Below are 19519 nucleotides of genomic sequence, written 5' to 3' on the forward strand. Positions count from 1 at the left end.
AGTTTTCTCATAAGCGAGCAGCGTTGGCCGCATTATCGGCAAGGTTAGATGCAGATACCGATAACTTTGAAAATCATGAATATCGGCTGATAATATCGGTAAATCCGATAATTGGTCGGTCCCTAGTATTTTAGGCCCCGCCTACATTGGTTGTCCCGCCTACTTGTTTTGGCCTGTCTTCTGTCAGTTTGGACCCACCTACCAGTGATGGTCAGTTTGCAGTGTTCGCCAATGAACACATGCGGGCTGCCATCTTGACTCACCCGTCCGGCGATGCACAGGTAAGCCCTTACCTGTGTCGGGAGCCGGTCTGAAATCAAATGCGGTCACCGGGAGCAGGCAGTTCGGAGAACAGCCGCCGGGGGCCTTTATCGGGCTGTTCTCGGAACTGCCTGCTCCCGGTGACCGCATTCGATTTCAGACCGGCTCCCGACACAGGTAAGGGCTTACCTGTGCATCGCCGGACGGGTGAGTCAAGATGGCAGCCCGCATGTGTTCATTGGCGAACACTGCGAACTGACCATCACTGCCACCTACAACATGGGGCCACTTTAAATTCCCAATCTACCCCTGCCTGTCAGCAGCTCCCCTTGGTAACATCTCTAGAGTTGTCACCCATCTTTTTGAGACACTTGGCTGGCTAATATATTCTATGTGGGCAGCCCAGCACATGAGGGGACATTTTATACTCTTGGAAAACCCCTTTAAAATACATTTGTATTAAAGGAGAAATGTTAATATTTATCTTGCTATCTGAAAACCTAACCTATGTGTTACTATGGTTTTATACGTATATGTGTGTATGATTACATATAGGCAATGACATCCGCACAACCAGCTCTGAATAACCTTCATCTGTCACACCAGGCATACAATCTTTGAAAGTCAGACTCAGAAGAATATAGGAGGTGGGTAAAGCTTAGAATGTATGGGCGTTTAAGAGGTTTAGGTCACGTCACGTGGTCATGAAATGGGTGGTGGTGAAAAGTGCGGGTACGCGCTGACGTCACTGACGTCTTTTCCCGTGCACGCTAATCCCCCATCCACTAGATGTCGCTGTAGAGATTTGTCTCAGCTCTCGGTTTCTGGGCTCTTTTTCCTTTTTTTAACAGCCGCTCTAGAAGAACGGGCATGCGCATCACCTTCTGTCAAAGGCTGTCATTGCGCCTGCGCTCCTTCCTTCTCTCCCCGCCAAGGTGAGGCCCCGCGCTGCTGCAGCCTGCTTGCAGGTCTGCCGCTCTGGATTCGGTTGGGGGTGCTGTCAGCTAACGTAACGGGTTCGCATAGTTGTAGTAAACGGGTGTTTGTAGCGGGTTGCCTGGTGTTACGGTCCCGGCTGCCTCTGCGGTTTCTGTGACCTTGTGCATGTCCCTGTCAGTGCAGTGGTCAGTCTGCAGGGTGGACATTTGGGGTTACCGCGGTGTAATGCAGAGTAGAAGGGTGGGTGTGTGGTGCGAGTTTAGCCCTGTGCACGGTGATATAAGGCACCGCCTCGGCTGAAGTGGATATACTGCTATATAGGCAATCAGTGCTGCAGGGAGGCGCCCATTCCCTGTGCCTAGAGGGGCAGCCTATGACTGTCAGCTATAGGAATGGGGATCTCTTCTTAAAGGGATATGTCATTTCTGTGCACCTGCCGATACGTATGCTGCATGCATGGTCCTGATCCTCAGTGCTCACCAGAGCTGTCATCTGCTGCCTGCAGCAAATCCGACATCCGTCCATTGTCTCATCGTGACTGGCAGATGCTCTATTCAGTGATACTGGCGATGAGGATGGGCTCTAAGTGGTCATTTTTTGCAATCCATGTAGCCACCCCGAGTCAGTGTTGGAATGAATGGACGGCGAGTGCGGAGAGACGCTTGATGCATTTAACGTGTTTCTTTCTTTTGCAGCAGTTCTTCTTGCACTCAGTCCGTCCACTTTACTAGCAAAATGTACGCTTGTGTCAGGCTGATGTCCAACCCATCCATGGTGAGTGCTTTATACTGACGCAGCTCTTCAGTTAGCAATTTAGTTATTAGTAGTGTTGAGCAAACTTTGTGTTTTAAGTTCGGCGTCCAAGATTCGGGTTATCTAAGAATATCGTTACCACGGACCATAACTTTTTTAGTCCATGGTAGCGGAATACTTAGGCCTCTTTAACACGGGTGTCCTGGATTTGCTCCGGATGCGTCACGCGTGCATTGCGGGAAACCGGCATGAGTGTGCACGCAATTTCAGTCATTTTTTTACTGCGATTACATTGTGTTATTCATTTTTAATCGCACGGGTGCAGTGCGTTTTGCACGCGCGGGATAAAAAAAATGAATGTGGTACCCAGACCCGAACCCGGACTTCTTCACTGAAGTTTGGGTTCGGTGTGCTGTAGATTTTATTATTTTAGCTTATAACATGGTTAAAAGGGAAAATAATAGCATTCTTAATACAGAATACTTACTAAAATGTCAATTGAGGAGTTACAAAATAAATATAAAAATTTACTCATCCTCTTGTTCACTCAGCCGACATTGTCTTCTTTCGGGACCTGCCAAAGGACCTTTGATGACGTAATCGCGCTCACCACGTGGTAAATGTGGTGACGTCAGCGCAGGTCCTGCTGAATGTAGATCCTTCGGTCTTCATTCAGCAGGACCTGCGCTGACGTCACCACGTGGTGAGCGCGATTACGTCATCAAAGGTCCTTTGGCAGGTCCTGAAAGAAGACTCTGCCAGCTGTGTGAACAAGTGGATGAGGCGAGTACATTTTATTTGATATTTTTTAACCCCTCAAGCATCATTTTAGTAAGCATTCTGTATTAAGAATGCTATTATTTTCCCTTATAACCATTTTATAAGATAAAATACAGTGAATTTACTTTAATGGGGTCCGGGGTTGCTCATCCCGATCATCTCCTAGCAACAATGTGTGGAAATCGCACAACATCCACACTTGCTTGCGGATGCTTGAGATTTTCACGCAGACCCATTCCTTTCTATAGGGCCTGTGTTGCGTGAAAAAGGCAGAATATAGAACATGCTGCGATTTTCCCGCAATGCACAAGTGATACGTGAAAAACAACGCTCATCTGCACAGCCCCATTGAAATGAATGGGTCAGGATTCAGTGTGTGTGAAAGGGGCCTTAGAAACAGTTTGTTTATCCCTAGTTATTAGCTCTGAGCCTAGGTGCACACATCGAGAACATGCCACAGATTTCTGCACCGATATCCACAACAGATCCGTGCTCCATCTGCCTCCTGGGCACTTGAAAGGGGATTCCAACACTCCATACATACAGGTCCTTCTCAAAAAATTAGCATATTGTGATAAAGTTCATTATTTTTTGTAATGTACTGATAAACATTAGACTTTCATATATTTTAGATTCATTACACACAGGGCCGGTGCTACCATAGAGTCAAGTGGGGCAATTGCCCCCGGGCCCCCGACTCCTTAGGGGCCCCTAGCACCGGCCACAACTACTACTATATATATATAATTCTATTGTGTGCCATGTGGGGGGGGGCCCTTATTGTTTTCCGCCCTAGGGCCCCATTTCACCTAGAACCGGCCCTGATTACACACCAACTGAAGTAGTTCAAGCCTTTTATTGTTTTAATATTGATGATTTTGGCATACAGCTCATGAAAACCCAAAATTCCTATCTCAAAAAATTAGCATATCATGAAAAGGTTCTCTAAACGAGCGATTAACCTAATCATCTGATTCAACGAATTAACTCTAAACACCTGCAAAAGATTCCTGAGGCTTTTAAAAACTCCCAGCCTGGTTCATTACTCAAAACCGCAATCATGGGTAAGACTGCCGACCTGACTGCTGTCCAGAAGGCCATCATTGACACCCTCAAGCAAGAGGGTAAGACACAGAAAGAAATTTCTGAACGAATAGGCTGTTCCCAGAGTGCTGTATCAAGGCACCTCAGTGGGAAGTCTGTGGGAAGGAAAAAGTCTGGCAGAAAACGCTGCACAACGAGAAGAGGTGACCGGACCCTGAGGAAGATTGTGGAGAAGGACCGATTCCAGTCCTTGGGGGACCTGCGGAAGCAGTGGACTGAGTCTGGAGTAGAAACATCCAGAGCCACCGTGTACAGGCAGTGTGCAGGAAATGGGCTACAGGTGCCGCATTCCCCAGGTCAAGCCACTTTTGAACCAGAAACAGCGGCAGAAGCGCCTGACCTGGGCTACAGAGAAGCAGCACCTGGACTGTTGCTCAGTGGTCCAAAGTACTTTTTTCGGATGAAAGCAAATTTTGCATGTCATTCGGAAATCAAGGTGCCAGAGTCTGGAGGAAGACTGGGGAGAGGGAAATGCCAAAATGTCTGAAGTCCAGTGTCAAGTACCCACAGTCAGTGATGGTCTGGGGTGCCATGTCAGCTGCTGGTGTTGGTCCACTGTGTTTTATCAAGGGCAGGGTCAATGCAGCTAGCTATCAGGAGATTTTGGAGCACTTCATGCTTCCACCTGCTGAAAAGCTTTATGGAGATGAAGATTTCATTTTTCAGCTCGACCTGGCACCTGCTCACAGTGCCAAAACCACTGGTAAATGGTTACTGACCATGGTATTACTGTGCTCAATTGGCCTGCCAACTCTCCTGACCTAAACCCCATAGAGAATCTGTGGGATATTGGGAAGAGAAAGTCGAGAGACGCAAGACCCAACACTCTGGATGAGCTTAAGGCCGCTATCGAAGCATCCTGGGCCTCCATAACACCTCAGCAGTGCCACAGGCTGATTGCCTCCATGCCACGCCGCATTGAAGCAGTCATTTCTGCAAAAGGATTCCCGACCAAGTATTGAGTGCATAACTGAACATCATTATTTGAAGGTTGACTTTTTCTGTATTAAAAACACTTTTCTTTTATTGGTCGGATGAAATATGCTAATTTTTTGAGATAGGAAATTTGGGTTTTCATGAGCTGTATGCCAAAATCATCAATATTAAAATAAAAAAAAGGCTTGAACTACTTCAGTTGGTGTGCAATGAATCTAAAATATATAAAAGTCTAATGTTTATCAGTACATTACAGAAAATAATGAACTTTATCACAATATGCAAATTTTTTGAGAAGGACCTGTACAGTTGAAAAGATCAATGCAGATTGGTCTGTGGCACCTTCTTGTGGAACCTTCACAGAAAAGCCATGGATTAGGCTACTTTCACACTAGCGTTCGATCGGATCCGTTCTGAACGGATCCGATCATAATAATGCAGACGGAGGCTCCGTTCAGTACGGATCCGTCTGCATTATTTTGGCATATAAAAGCTAAGTGTGAAAATAGCCTCGGACGGATCCGTCCAGACTTTCAATGTAAAGTCAATGGGGGACGGATCCGCTTGAAGATTGAGCCATATTGTGGCATCTTCAAACGGATCCGTCCCCATTGACTTACATTGTAAGTCTGGACGGATCCGCACGCCTCCGCACGGCCAGGCGGACACCCGAACGCTGCAAGCAGCGTTCAGCTGTCCGCCTGTCCGTGCGGAGGCGAGCAGAGCGGAGGCTGAACGCCGCCAGACTGATGCAGTCTGAGCGGATCCGCATCCATTCAGACTGCATCAGGGCTGGACGGAAGCGTTCGGGTCCGCTCGTGAGCCCCTTCAAACGGAGCTCACGAGCGGACAGCCGAACGCTAGTGTGAAAGTAGCCTTAGCCCCATTGTCACTCATGTCCATTGGTTTTCCTCTACTAAAGATACATGTCAAATTTCTAATGTGTCAAAGTTTTTTTGACAGGCACTCTGACATCCAGTACAGCCTGAAAAAATAGTCTATATTATATTAATCATTTTACTTTTTAAGGTATATATCAAAAGTCAATAAAATACAAATAATAATGCTAAATATAAAATCAACACGCGATCATTTTAATATATCCTCCTATCTATCTAAATTAATCCCAACAATGCATATACACTATAGAATCATGATTTTTATTAGTTATATAGGTAGGTCCATTTCAACCACTGATTGTATATAATATCAAAAGTATTGTATATTGATCCTCCTTTTAATAAAAAAAAATTACAAATGTAGAAATAAAATTGAGTGCGTCCTTGTTATATAGAATCAATGCATATATTCCCTATTTATAAATTGGTGAACAAATATATAATCGCGTATCTCTCTAATGATCATTGCAGAAAACGGTCTTATGACTTGGGTTGAGCTTAAAGGGGTTGTCCAGTTTCCAATATTGGTGACCTTTTCTCAGGATAGGTCATCAATATTAGATCAGTGGGGGTCTGTAACATCCTCTTAAAACGGCTGATCAGCGGGGGGGGGGGGGGACACCAGGAATTGGAGAATGTCATCAATATCGGAAACCGGACAAACCCTTTAACGGGGTATTCCAGCTAGGATGGCTAACCTCCAGCTGTGGTAAAACTGACTCCCAAGATGTACAGTTGCTTGGCTGTTCTCAGAACTCCATAGAAATGAATAGAGCATGCTGGGAGTTGTAGTTTCGCCACAGCTGGAGTGCCGGTTAGTCACCAATGTCTGGCACCCCAACTGCTCAGCTGTTTTCAGCAGTAAACAAACTAAACGGAGTGTGGAACTGGAAGTGGACTCCTCCGTCCATTGTGTGGCGGCCATCCTAGCGTACTGAAGAGCAGCTGCCTGTATGGTTGTAGGTATCTATACCCTGTTACTTCACTACAGAACCACAAATGGCCTAAGTCGATAATCCATACTAAGTAATGCATCCACTTCTGAAGTGAAGATATAAATGATCATACGACTAGAGCTGTGTAAATCTAGTGCTCTACTAAGATCCCATAATTATTTCTGTAAGGCGGTTTTCTCAGTTTCCGATTGGCTTCTTCTAAAGATGTCCTTGTCCTCAATATCCTTTCAAGCTCCCAGATGTCCACTGATAATAGATATAAACCAGAATATTCAGGAGGCTGTAGACTAGGGCCAAATGAGATGGTTCTTTGCTCAATGATGGTGTCAAGAGAAATGGCTCCACATACAGGTCTATGGCTGATGACCGATGTTTAGTTCACTGTGGAAAAGGGAATAGTTTCCAGCCAGATACATCTGGCTTCGATCCTTCTCCTGTGGGAACAAGGAATCGGACCTATTCAAATCCAATAATCCGTCTTTCTTTCACAGAGGAACAGTCTGGTGGTCCATAGAACCACTGGATCGTTGTCCTACCTTACTAGGATATGTAATATTTATGGCCAGCCTAAAGGTGGTCATACACTTCAGTAACTGACTCTCCCATGTCCCTCATACACATACGTTTTCGGTTCAGCCAAGTGTTTATTTAATGGGAGAGAGGAGAAAGCCGCTGCCAGACACCTAAACACACAAAATATTAGCTTCACCCGATCCTTCCCTCCCCCGATAGTCTGATGTGTGCGAGGAGCTCCCGACACCATCTATCGGCTGAACAAGCAATTCAAGACATGTTCATCTGACATTACACTAACCTGTATGGGGGCATCAAGAGCTTACAAGGGCGGTCCACGCTCGCTAGTCTGTGTGACGGTGAGCAGTGATTTGAAGATTTATACGAGTAGATGACTGCAGCGTCAGCGCTGCCACTGGAGGCACAGGTTACTGTTGGGAGCAGTTATAGCTGCGGCTGGCCTGTGGTATAGCCACATTGTGCTGCACCCTTGTTTTGTTTGTATGCGATTGTGGCTCTTAATATATTTGTTTTGTTTCTTTCCATACACAGGTGAGGAGCGGAGCATGCCTGCTCGCCAGACCCCTCTCCGCCTCCCTGCTGAGCCAACCTGCAGTCAAGACAGAGCAGGTATGGGGAATGCTGCTCCTCTGTGGACATGTGCTTTATACAGACTGCTATTCTATCACAGTCACACGGCAAAATCCACAGCAGAAATCAGTGGCAGATCAGTTATGTGATTAACAGCTGAAAACGGGTCCTTTTTTTAAAAAAAATTCTTTCTTTTATTTTTTTGCGGTGGCAAATACAGTCCACGTACACCTCTGGCTGATCAACGTATTTTACTTCATTCCCATTGACTTCTATGGAAATCACCATCAAATCTGCTTAAAAGAAGTAACATGCCTCTTCCCTTGGTTTTTAAAATCCACTGCAGAAAAAAGTGACGATGTGTATGAGTTTTTTTAACACTGAAGTCAATGGGAAGCTGTTAATGTTGGTGTTTTCCTGTTTTCCGCTGCTGAATCTCTACAGTGCATTTTGCCCATGTGAACATATCCTAATGCAGAAATTATTTTTTTTTTTTTTTTTTTTTTTTTAGTTAGTCCAAGCTATGAATGATTTCTTGGAGTCAACAGAAACAATGGTGAAACAAGGATGCCACCATCTTTGAATCGCTACTGTAACTTTTAAAGGGGTTTTCAGGACTTAGCCCCTCAATACCTCAATATCTGACCATTGGAGGTCTGACATCCCGCTGTTTTGCAGTAGTGTCAGAGCTACAAAGTTCCATCTTTATGTAGTGGATGAAGCTGGTTAATGCAGCCCTGCTCCCAGTGATGTGAATGGGAGCAGCCCTGCAGTCACCATCTTTGTCCGCTACACAATGGACAGAGCCGTGGAGTGTCGGGAGCTACCCTAAAACAGCTGATTGGCGGGGTGTCAGAAAAGAGAAAATTTGACAGGCGTATTGACTGAAAACCAGGCCGGATGCTGGATTAGGCCTCATGCACATGGACGTTGTTTCGGTCCGCAAAACGGCGGCTTAAATGCGAAACCATTCACTTCAATGGGGCCACAAAAGATGCGGACAGCACTCCGTGTGATGTCCGCATCCATGGCATCGTTCCGTGGCCCCACTAAAAAAATATAACATGTCCTATTCTTGTCCGCGCGTTCACAGGAACGGCAGGTAAACAAGTGCATCTACAGCCTGCCAGCAGCTATCATTTGCTGGCAGGCTGTAGATGCGATTATTATTATTTTTTTAAACCCTTGAGAGGTATATCAGACGCTGTTTTGTTAACAGCGTCTGATATACCTGCTACCTGGTCCTCTGGTGGTCCCTTTTGCTTGGATCAACCACCAGAGGACACAGGCAGCTCTGTAAAGTAGCACCAAACTCCACTACACTACACCCCCCCGGTCACTTATTAACCCCTGATCACCCCATATAGACTCCCTGATCACCCCCCTGTGATTGATCACCCCCCTGTAAGGCTCCATTCAGACGTCCGTATGTGTTTTGCGGATCCACAAAACACGGACACCGGCAATGTGCTTTCTGCATTTTGCGGATCCACACATTGCCAGAACTATATAGAAAATGCCTTTTCTTGTCCGCAATTGCAAACAAGAATAGGACATGTTCTCTAGGCTCTACAAAAGACGCAGTGTTCGCCCGATCAGGCCTGATCTTGTGCGCACACTTGCGTTCAGTCCGACCCACCGCAGTAACAGAATATTTTTTTTTCTGATCACTGCAAAAACACCGTAAAATCGCTGCAGCGCTATAAAAAGATCACTTTTGAGGGGCATGGCGAGTTCATAGAAGAATTATATCTTTTTTTTTTTTGCACAAGTTAGCGGAAATTGTTTTTTTTTTTTTTTTTTCTTACAAAGTCTCATATTCCACTAACTTGTGACAAAAAATAAAATCTCACATGAACTCACCATACCCCTCACGGAATCCAAATGCGTAAAAATTTTAGACATTTATATTCCAGACTTCTCATGCTTTAAGGCCCCTAAAATGCCAGGGCAATATAAATACCCCATGGGTCCCCATTTTTTGAAAGAAGACACCCCAAGGTATTCTGTGAGGGGTATGGTGATTTTTTTTTTTTTTTTTTGTCACAAGTTAGTGGAATGAGACTTTGTAAGGAGGAAAAAAAATATATATTCTAGGAACTCGCCATGCCATTCACGGAATACCTTGGGGTGTCTTCTTTCCAAAATGGGGTCACTTGGGTATTTATACTGCCCTGGCATTTTAGGGGCCCTAAAGCGTGAGAATCCAAATGCCTAAAAATGCCCTCCTAAAAGATACTCTTTGGAATTTGGGCCCCTTTGCGCACCTAGGCTTCAAAAAAGTGTCACGTGGTATCGCCGTACTCAGGAGAAGTAGGGCAATGTGTTTTGGGGTGTATTTTTTTACATATACCCAAACTTTGTGTGAGAAATATCTGACAGCTTTGTATAAAAAAAAATGGGAAAAGTTGACTTTTAGAGAGATATTTCTCACCCAGCATGGGTATATGTAAAAACACATTGCCCTACTTCTTCTGAGTACGGCGAAACCACATGTGTGACACTTTTTTGCAGCCAAGGTGCGCAAAGGGGCCCAATTTTCAATGAGTACTTTCAGGATTTCACAGGGCATTTTTACGAATTTGGATTCCAAACTACTTCTCACGCTTTAGGGCCCCTAAAATGCCAGAGCAGTATAAATACCCCATTTTGGAAAGAAGACACCCCAAGGTCTTCCGTGAGGGGTATGATTAGTTCATGTAAAATTTTATTTTGTCACAAGTTGGTTGAATGAGACTTTGTAAAAAAATAAAAAAATAAATCATTTTCCGCTAACCTGTGACAAAATAAAAACTTCCATGAACTCACTATGCCCATCAGCGAATACCTTAGGGTGTCTACTTTCCGAAATGGGGTCATTTGTGGGGTTTTTCCACTGTCTGGACATTGTAGAACCTCAGGAAACATGACAGGTGCTCAGAAAGTCAGAGCTGCTTCAAAATGCGCAAATTCACATTTTTGCACCATAGTTTGTAAATGCTATAACTTTTACCCAAACCAATAAATATACACTTATTGCATTTTTTTTTTTTTTAATCAAAGACATGTAGAACAATAACTTTAGAGAAAAATGTATATAGAAATGTAGTTTTTTATTGAAAAATGTTACAACCGAAAGTGAAAAATGAAGTTTTTTTGCAAAAATTTCGGTAAATTTTATAATAAATAAATTATATTAATTATATTAATATTTTAAAAAAAGTAAAAATGTCAGCAGCGCTTGCAGCGTTCGGGTGTCTGCCTGGCCGTGCTGGGCGAAACAGATCCATCCAGACTTACAATGTAAATCAATGGGGACAAATCCGTTTGACATTGACACAATATGGTGCAATTTCAAACGGATCCGTCCCCCATTGACTTTCAATGCAAAGTCAGGACGGATCCGTCTGACTAACTTTTAGACTTAGATTTTTTTCGGAAATATAATGCAGACGGATCCGTTCTGAACGGATCCCATCGTTTGCATTATAGGAGCGGATCCGTCTGTGCAGACACCAGACGGATCCGCTCCGAACGCAAGTGTGAAAGTAGCCTTAGTGAGAAGAAAAGGAGGTAAAATTCATTTGTGTGGTAAGTTGTATGACCAAGCAATAAACCGTGAAAGTAGTGTAGTGCAGAATTGTAAAAAGTGGTCTGGTCATTAAGGGGGTTTAAGCTAGGGGAGCTGAGGTGGTTAAAGGGGTTTTCGTCTGGATAGGCCGTCAGTACGTGCTTGGTGGAGATTCACTTAACTGCAGCGATGTCACTGATCAGCTCAATCCATTACACCGTGCACCAGGCTACAGGGTAACAGCTGATCAGCGTGAGTGTCTGAACTCTGCCGATCCTATACTGATAGGCTGTCGGTATCAAAATCCTGGACAGTGCCTTGAAGAATAGGTCTACCCACAGTGAGAAAAGTCTGCTGTCTCTCCACATGTGTAACATGGATTCTTTAGCAGACACTGACACACACCGCAGGTGAATTTCTTTGCCGAAAGTTTGCACAGCACATGGACGAGGTTTGTTCAGATTGAACTGTGGATTTCCTTTGCTCATCTAGAAGCAAAATCTGCAGCGTTTTTCTATCCCATACGGACATGTATGTTGAGAACTGTGTTTTTGTGTTCTGGTTTTTGTGTAGTTCCAACTTCTTTTCTCGCTTGTGTTTCCATCAGATGGCGCTGGTTCCAGCTCGAGGAATTCAGAGCAGTGCTGTGTGCCGGGATATTGATACTGCTGCAAAATTCATTGGTGCTGGAGCTGCCACTGTAGGTGTGGCCGGTTCTGGTGCTGGTATTGGTACAGTGTTCGGCAGCCTTATTATTGGATATGCCAGGTAAAGACATTTTATTAGCTAATTTCATTTTAGGGTATCGATACAATACTATAGTCACATGCTAAATGTGTCTGTCAAGTAAAAAAAAAAAAAGTATCTCCTTAAAGGGTTTTTTCCATGATTAATGTAAAAAATTAAAATCAGACATCATAACCACCTCTGCTCTGTACCTCACATTGATCCAGAGATCTCTCCATCCATGTTTCCAGTTGCTCTACCAGATTTATTGCAGGCTGGCAGCTTGGGGGGGAAGGGTCCTTTCTACTGCAGCTTTCTCCCTGTACCTGTCACATCTGCCGGTGGCAGATGAAAGATGGAACTGAGCATGTGCGACCACATCAGCGTTGTTACTTTGATGCCCGGTTCAGTTCGATACTGACATTGTCAGTATTTTTATACTAATCTGCTCTATTGTGTACTTAAAGGGGTATTCCCCCACCGATCTGATAGTTTATCCCTTATCCACAGCCTCACATTAATAGTAAGAGACCCAATTTAATAATTTTGGGAATAGCAAATAATTTTGTTTTACCCATGATACCTCTGAAATTGAGGTGAGCTTTAAGAGGGTTTTCCGAAACTGGATAGGTCGTCATCTGATTGGTAGGTGTCTGACAACTGGGACCCCCACCAATCTGCTGTTTCGGAAGACACTGGCGCTTCTGTAAGCACCGCTGCCTTCGCAGCTCACCAAGCACAGTGCCGCACATTGTATAGCGGATGTGCTTGGTAACGCGCTCAGCCCCATTCACTTCTATGAGCTATGCCTAGGCCACGTGACTGATGAATGTGTCATCACTGGCCTAGGAAAAGCTGAGAGAAGTCTGATGCCACTGTAAGTACCAGTGTCTTCTCAAACTGCTGATCGGTGGGGGTCCAGACAATAGTTTATCCGTATGTGTCTCGGGGAAAACCCCTTTAAACAGAACCAGTCACTTCTGACATTTCTGTTTTAGTAACTACTTGCTTTCCTCATTAAGTAGCCATTCTAGAGCATCTTTTATGTTGTCATTCCTCTGCTATTCCTGTTAGAAGTTTTATGGATAAATTGTCAACCGGATGTTACCATTACCCTTATCTAATGGGTGTGTACTGTCCCTACACAATCTGACATCGGCAGCACTGACTGGACAGTGCAGGGACATAACCCCACTGGTAACACCCAGTTGTCAATTTATGTGTAAAGTTCTAAGGTTACAATTAGACTTGAGTGATCATAGATCCGAATTGATTCATTCAAATACCTTGATTTTAATGCTGTTTCCGTACAGAAACTATTTAAAATAGCAATCCAAAGTGGGCTTCGGTAGTGGCTGGTACCTTTGTACCAAAGCCCACTTCGGATTGCCATTTTAAATTGCCTTTTGAAATGCAGTTATGAATACAATAGGAATTAAGCAAAGTCTCGTGTGACTTCAGGTTGACTACACATTCACCCTGAAGGAGGTGAGAATTTATTTTAATTTACCTTCTGAAAGGCTTTGTACCCCTTCGCTACCAGCGTCAAGGCCTGCTGCTAATTACCGCGACCGGCAATAATGCCGATCGCAGTAATTAAAGGATTTAGATGCCGTGATCAAGTGAGATCACAAAATCTAAATGAAAAAAAAAACGGAAGCTCGCACTTCCGGGAGCGTTACCGGCGTCTCCATTGGCCGCAGGGGACGCCAGTAATTGATTTGAACGGGCTCAGCCTTGCTAAAGAGGCTGAGAACATTCAAAGTTCTATTCTTATTTTGGCCACCAGATGGCAGGCCAACATAAGAAATAAGCAATTCTCAATAATAAGCGCAGTTTAAAAATACATAATTGTTCAAAATAAAAAAAATAGATTTTGTAGGCTCATATGAGCTTCAAAATATCACAAAATTAAAAATGTTAAATATATAAAAAATACAGAAAGGGGGGCAATTTAATAATATAAATACGTAAATAACAAAAAATATAAACCTCATGGGTATTGCCGCAACCGAAAACGCCCGTACTATTAAAATATAAAAATATTTTTCCAATACGGCGAATGGCGTAACGGAAAAAAGGGTCAAAAAAGCCAATTTTTAATTTTTTTAATTGCTTATCTTGCCCAAAAAAAATAAAAAATGTTGATAGATAAGTCACACCCACTCCATGATGGTACCATTAAAAACTACAGATTGTCCTGCAAAAAAATTAGCCCCTACACAGCCAAGTAGATACAACTATAAAAAAAGTTATGAGGGTCAGAATATGGTGATGTAAAAAAATGTTTACACTATTTAGACATTAAAAAACTATACATATGGGGTATCGTTGTAATCGTACTGACCCAAAGGATGAAGGGCATGGGTCATTTGTGCCGCAAATGGAACGCAGAGCAGAAAATTCTCCAACCCCCACAGTTTAGGTGGACAGTCAGCTGGCTGTTTGTACTATGTCCAGTGAGCCAGAGCTGATCCACAGTAACAAAACCTCACTGCCGCTACTGCGGTAACTGTGATCAAGCTGGGACTCTAATTGTGTCCAGTCCCAGTGCTGTCACCCCAGTATTAGGTAGCTAGCGTCCCTAAAGCATCTAAGACCCATGTACTGAATTAGATTCCATGATCTCACGGAACCCTTGCTACCGCTATGCTGTAAGTCTGGCTAATAATCACACCCTGTGCTTGACGTGTTTCTCCATTCATCAGGAGCTTATAGGGCATAGATGATACAGGTAGTGTAAATAGTCTAGCAGACAGAGAGAGCTGATGTTTGGTACTGCACTGAGAGTTGTGCAGCAGCACCGGCGCTGGTATGGCTGATAGGAATGTGGATGACACAACATACAGGTCCTTCTCAAAAAATTAGCATATTGTGATAAAGTTCATTATTTTCTGTAATGTACTGATAAACATTAGACTTTCATATATTTTAGATTCATTACACACCAACTGAAGTAGTTCAAGCCTTTTATTGTTTTAATATTGATGATTTTGGCATACAGCTCATGAAAACCCAAAATTCCTATCTCAAAAAATTAGCATATCATGAAAAGGTTCTCTAAACGAGCTATTAACCTAATCATCTGAATCAACTAATTAACTCTAAACACCTGCAAAATATTCCTGAGGCTTTTAAAAACTCCCAGCCTGGTTCATTACTCAAAACCGCAATCATGGGTAAGACTGCCGACCTGACTGCTGTCCAGAAGGCCATCATTGACACCCTCAAGCAAGAGGGTAAGACAAAGAAAGGAATTTCTGAACGAATAGGCTGTTCCCAGAGTGCTGTATCAAGGCACCTCAGTGGGAAGTCTGTGGGAAGGAAAAAGTGTGACAGAAAACGCTGCACAATGAGAAGAGGTGACCGGACCCTGAGGAAGATTGTGGAGAAGGACCGATTCCAGACCTTGGGGGACCTGCGGATGCAGTGGACTGAGTCTGGAGTAGAAACATCCAGAGCCACCGTGTACAGGCGTGTGCAGGAAATGGGCTACAGGTGCCGCATTCCCCAGGTCAAGCCACTTTTGAACCAGAAACAGCGGCAGAGGCGCCTGACCTGGGCTACAGAGAAGCAGCACTGGACTGTTGCATGTCATTCGGAAATCAAGGTGCCAGAGTCTGGAGGAAGACTGGGGAGAGGGAAATGCCAAAATGCCTGAAGTCCAGTGTCAAGTACCCACAGTCAGTGATGGTCTGGGGTGCCATGTCAGCTGCTGGTGTTGGTCCACTGTGTTTTATCAAGGGCAGGGTCAATGCAGCTAGCTATCAGGAGATTTTGGAGCACTTCATGCTTCCATCTGATGAAAAGCTTTATGGAGATGAAGATTTCATTTTTCAGCACGACCTGGCACCTGCTCACAGTGCCAAAACCACTGGTAAATGGTTTACTGACCATGGTATTACTGTGCTCAATTGGCCTGCCAACTCTCCTGACCTGAACCCCATAGAGAATCTGTGGGATATTGGGAAGAGAAAGTTGAGAGACGCAAGACCCAACACTCTGGATGAGCTTAAGGCCGCTATCGAAGCATCCTGGGCCTCCATAACACCTCAGCAGTGCCACAGGCCGATTGCCTCCATGCCACGCCGCATTGAAGCAGTCATTTCTGCAAAAGGATTCCCGACCAAGTATTGAGTGCATAACTGAACATAATTATTTGAAGGTTGACTTTTTTTGTATTAAAAACACTTTTCTTTTATTGGTCGGATGAAATATGCTAATTTTTTGAGATAGGAAATTTGGGTTTTCATGAGCTGTATGCCAAAATCATCAATATTAAAACAATAAAAGGCTTGAACTACTTCAGTTGGTGTGTAATGAATCTAAAATATATGAAAGTCTAATGTTTATCAGTACATTACAGAAAATAATGAACTTTATCACAATATGCTAATTTTTTGAGAAGGACCTGTAGTTGGCTCCAGAATGGACATTTCTCGTGGAATGCAATTATTTACTTAGACATGTCAGGAGTCCTCTTTATATGTGCCATATCCAGTACCACTGCTCTGCCCATGCTAGAAATACTCTGTGCGGAGTGGGACTGGTACATGAGCTGAAATGTGCAGAATACAGAGATATGCATTTACAGTAGGACGTGTTCTCATACTGTGTGACATCTGCAGTAATCCTTTGTCTTTATCTTTGCCTTGCAGGAACCCGTCTCTTAAGCAGCAGCTCTTCTCCTACGCCATCTTGGGCTTTGCCCTGTCTGAAGCAATGGGACTGTTCTGTCTCATGGTTGCTTTCCTCATCCTGTTTGCCATGTGAAGGGTCTCCTGTCCTGCAGATTCCTGTATGTCCTACTAGTGCTCTGTGGCTCTGTTTTTAGGGGTGGTTCCCTTGCCACAAGATCTGCCAGTAATTGCTGGGATATTAATAAATTAAAGAACATGTTTCTTTTTGGTCTGTATTCTCTATTAGACTACAGGATGGTAAGATATCTGAAGTGAGCTCTTAGGGTACAGAGTTGTGTGCAGAAAATCTGCTGAAATCTGGACATGCTGCAGATTTTAAAATCCTTACAACAGGTCAGTTTCTGCACCTAAGAAAAAAAACAAAGCGTACTTGAGATTTGTGAAATCTCAGTCACTTTGCTGGTATATTATCATCCTGCGTTTTTTTTTTTTAATTCCCACAAAAATCCTAATGCAAAAACTGCACGTAATCTGCACAGTGTGCAGCCACCCTAAATAATGACACTGAAGAAGACCTGGAGGACTTGCAGCATGTCTTCTCTGTAGCGGTGTTACTCCTCTTCATTTGAATAGGAAAATCTGTATCCCACATGGATGGATTTAAATAGTAGATAGAGTCCAGCCCACCTGCTTAAGGCATTCTGTCACAATGATCGCCTGGTGCGTGGAAAAGGTAGGACCTTGGGAAACTTGCCTAATAGAAAAGATCCAGCACCAAGGAAATGTAAAGCTGTGCGTTCCTTTATTACAGTGGTAAAATTCATGCAGCAAATTGACATCCAGTGACATCCATCTGTTAAGTCAACATGTTTCAAACAAAACTTTCTTAATCCATGACTTGTGGGATTTATCTCCATAGCTGGGTTTATAAAGGACATTTCTGTTTAGGTTCCTCCCCTAAATGGGGGGGGGGGGAGGGGGAAGAGAAAGGAGGATCATGTGTGATCACTCATTCAGCTAATGGGGAGAAATCCATGGGATTCAGTTGACACGCATACATAAAAACATACATGAGGCCCTTGCTATACTATACTCATTTCAAACAGACCTCCAAGTGGACTGTCTCAGCCCTGTATAGTATATGTTTTCAGCATATGCCAGCATTCAGACTATGCGGTTTGTCAGCAGACTCCAGCGCCACCATATATGGTATATTTAGTGGTTGATTGGTACTCTTTTTGCTGACTTATCTGCATAGTCTTTATAGCATGTTTCTCTATTTTAACCACATGATCACCATGGTTTTATTTGATAATTTTTTTTGTATGGTTTTTTTTTTATGCTGTCAACTGAATCCCATGGATTTCTCCCCATTAGCTGAATGAGTGATCACACATGATCCTCCTTTCTTTCCACCCCTCCTTTCGTCCTCATTGACGGCATACCATGAGAGATAACCTGCCTCCAACCAGGTAGGGACAGGAAGTATAAAATAGACCCTCCTCCAGCATATCCTCAGTGTCTTCCTGTCCCTCCAGGTGGGAGATGGGTTAACACTCATGGCATTTGCTGTGGGTCCACTTCTGTGTAGGCAGGCAGAGGTGGGGAAGAGTCGAGGATGCCTTATTGCACATGAGGGGGCAGGCAGCACCAACCTCCTATATTGGAGTTGTATTTGTGCTGAAAAGTTGAAGTAAGTATCCTGCTCCTTACCTCCTTGCTTGCGCCGGCTTTGAGGGGCCATCTGCTGACCGGACACTTACTTAGTTCCTCCGGTCTCAGAAAGACGTTCCTCATCACAGCGCTTCCTCGGGTGCATAGTGATGACGTCAAAGGAAGTGCCGATGCGTTCCACAGGGACTTCCGGTTTGCATGACGGCCGTAGGGGGGTGGAGCTTAATTTGGCACGGCAAATCAAGACTGAGGTCGTCCACTGATCTGAGGTCTGCAGGTCTCGGTTAGGATAGCCGCCAGAACCTCTAGTCCAGGGATGTCAAACTCGTGGCCCTCCAGCTGTTGCAAAACTACAACTCCCATCATGCCTGGGCATACTACAGCTATCAGGGAATGATGGGAGTTGTAGTTTTGCAACATCTGGAAGGCCATGAGTTTGACATCCATGCTCTAGTCTATCAGTAGTAGCAAGGAGGGCCCTATAGTTAAAATCCTGGACGGGGGATGTTACATCTAAAATAAAATTGTGTAATTTGCCTTTTCATAGCAGGTTGATGTTCGGGCAGGATTTGGAATCTATATTAGAGAAAGCAGCAGATTAAAAAAAAAAAAAAAAAAAGTCCTTTCCAAAAGAAACTAATAAAAGAAAATTTCTGTTTTCTAAGCCAATGAAAAGGGGTTGATTTTAGTCTAAAAGAACAGATAGAGCACGACAGTGGTCAAAAGGGAAAAATCAAAATATGGGAAGGAACAGAGGTTTCATGTTCACCCCCAAAAAATACGGAAGCTTCTAAACCAGGCATGCTCAACCTGTGGCCCTCCAGCTGTTGTAAAACTACAACTCCCACAATGCCCTGCTGTAGGCTGTCACGTAATGATGGGAGTTGTAGTTTTGCAACAGCTGGAGGGCCGCAGGTTGAGCATGCCTGTTCTAAACAATGACTCCAAGATTCAAGTGGGGGGGGATGGCTACAATTTTTTCAAAAAAAAAAAGGGAAAATATCACCCAAAATGCATGGGTGCTAAACATCATAGCAGAAGGTCTCGATATTTCCTTCCATCTTCTTCCCCCAGAAATTTTTTTCAGGGTAACACCCATCCAAAAGACATCCCTCCTTCAGAAATCTCTCGAGGAGGGTATCCGGAATCTTTTGTCTCAAAGAGCCATTATTCCCAGTACCCTATTCTCAACAAGAG

The 19519-nt window shown here is 43.9% G+C and overlaps 1 protein-coding gene across 2 annotated transcripts; it reads left to right on the forward strand.

Moving 5' to 3' along the window:
* Positions 1-1135: 1135 nt before the first annotated feature.
* LOC122932903 (ATP synthase F(0) complex subunit C2, mitochondrial-like) lies at positions 1136-16906 on the forward strand. Of its 2 annotated transcripts, none has more exons than XM_044287573.1 (5): positions 1136-1196; positions 1896-1974; positions 7694-7771; positions 11890-12050; positions 16667-16906. In XM_044287573.1, exons 2-5 carry the CDS (start codon positions 1936-1938, stop codon positions 16779-16781), a joined length of 393 nt encoding a protein of 130 aa, XP_044143508.1. In that variant the 5' UTR covers positions 1136-1196; positions 1896-1935; the 3' UTR covers positions 16782-16906. The 2 variants fall into 2 exon arrangements, with proteins under 2 accessions (XP_044143508.1, XP_044143509.1); XM_044287574.1 differs by lacking the exon at positions 1136-1196 and adding an exon at positions 1209-1229.
* Positions 16907-19519: the final 2613 nt, after the last annotated feature.

This window comes from Bufo gargarizans, chromosome 3 (assembly GCF_014858855.1).
Source record: "Bufo gargarizans isolate SCDJY-AF-19 chromosome 3, ASM1485885v1, whole genome shotgun sequence".
NCBI lineage: Eukaryota > Metazoa > Chordata > Amphibia > Anura > Bufonidae > Bufo > Bufo gargarizans.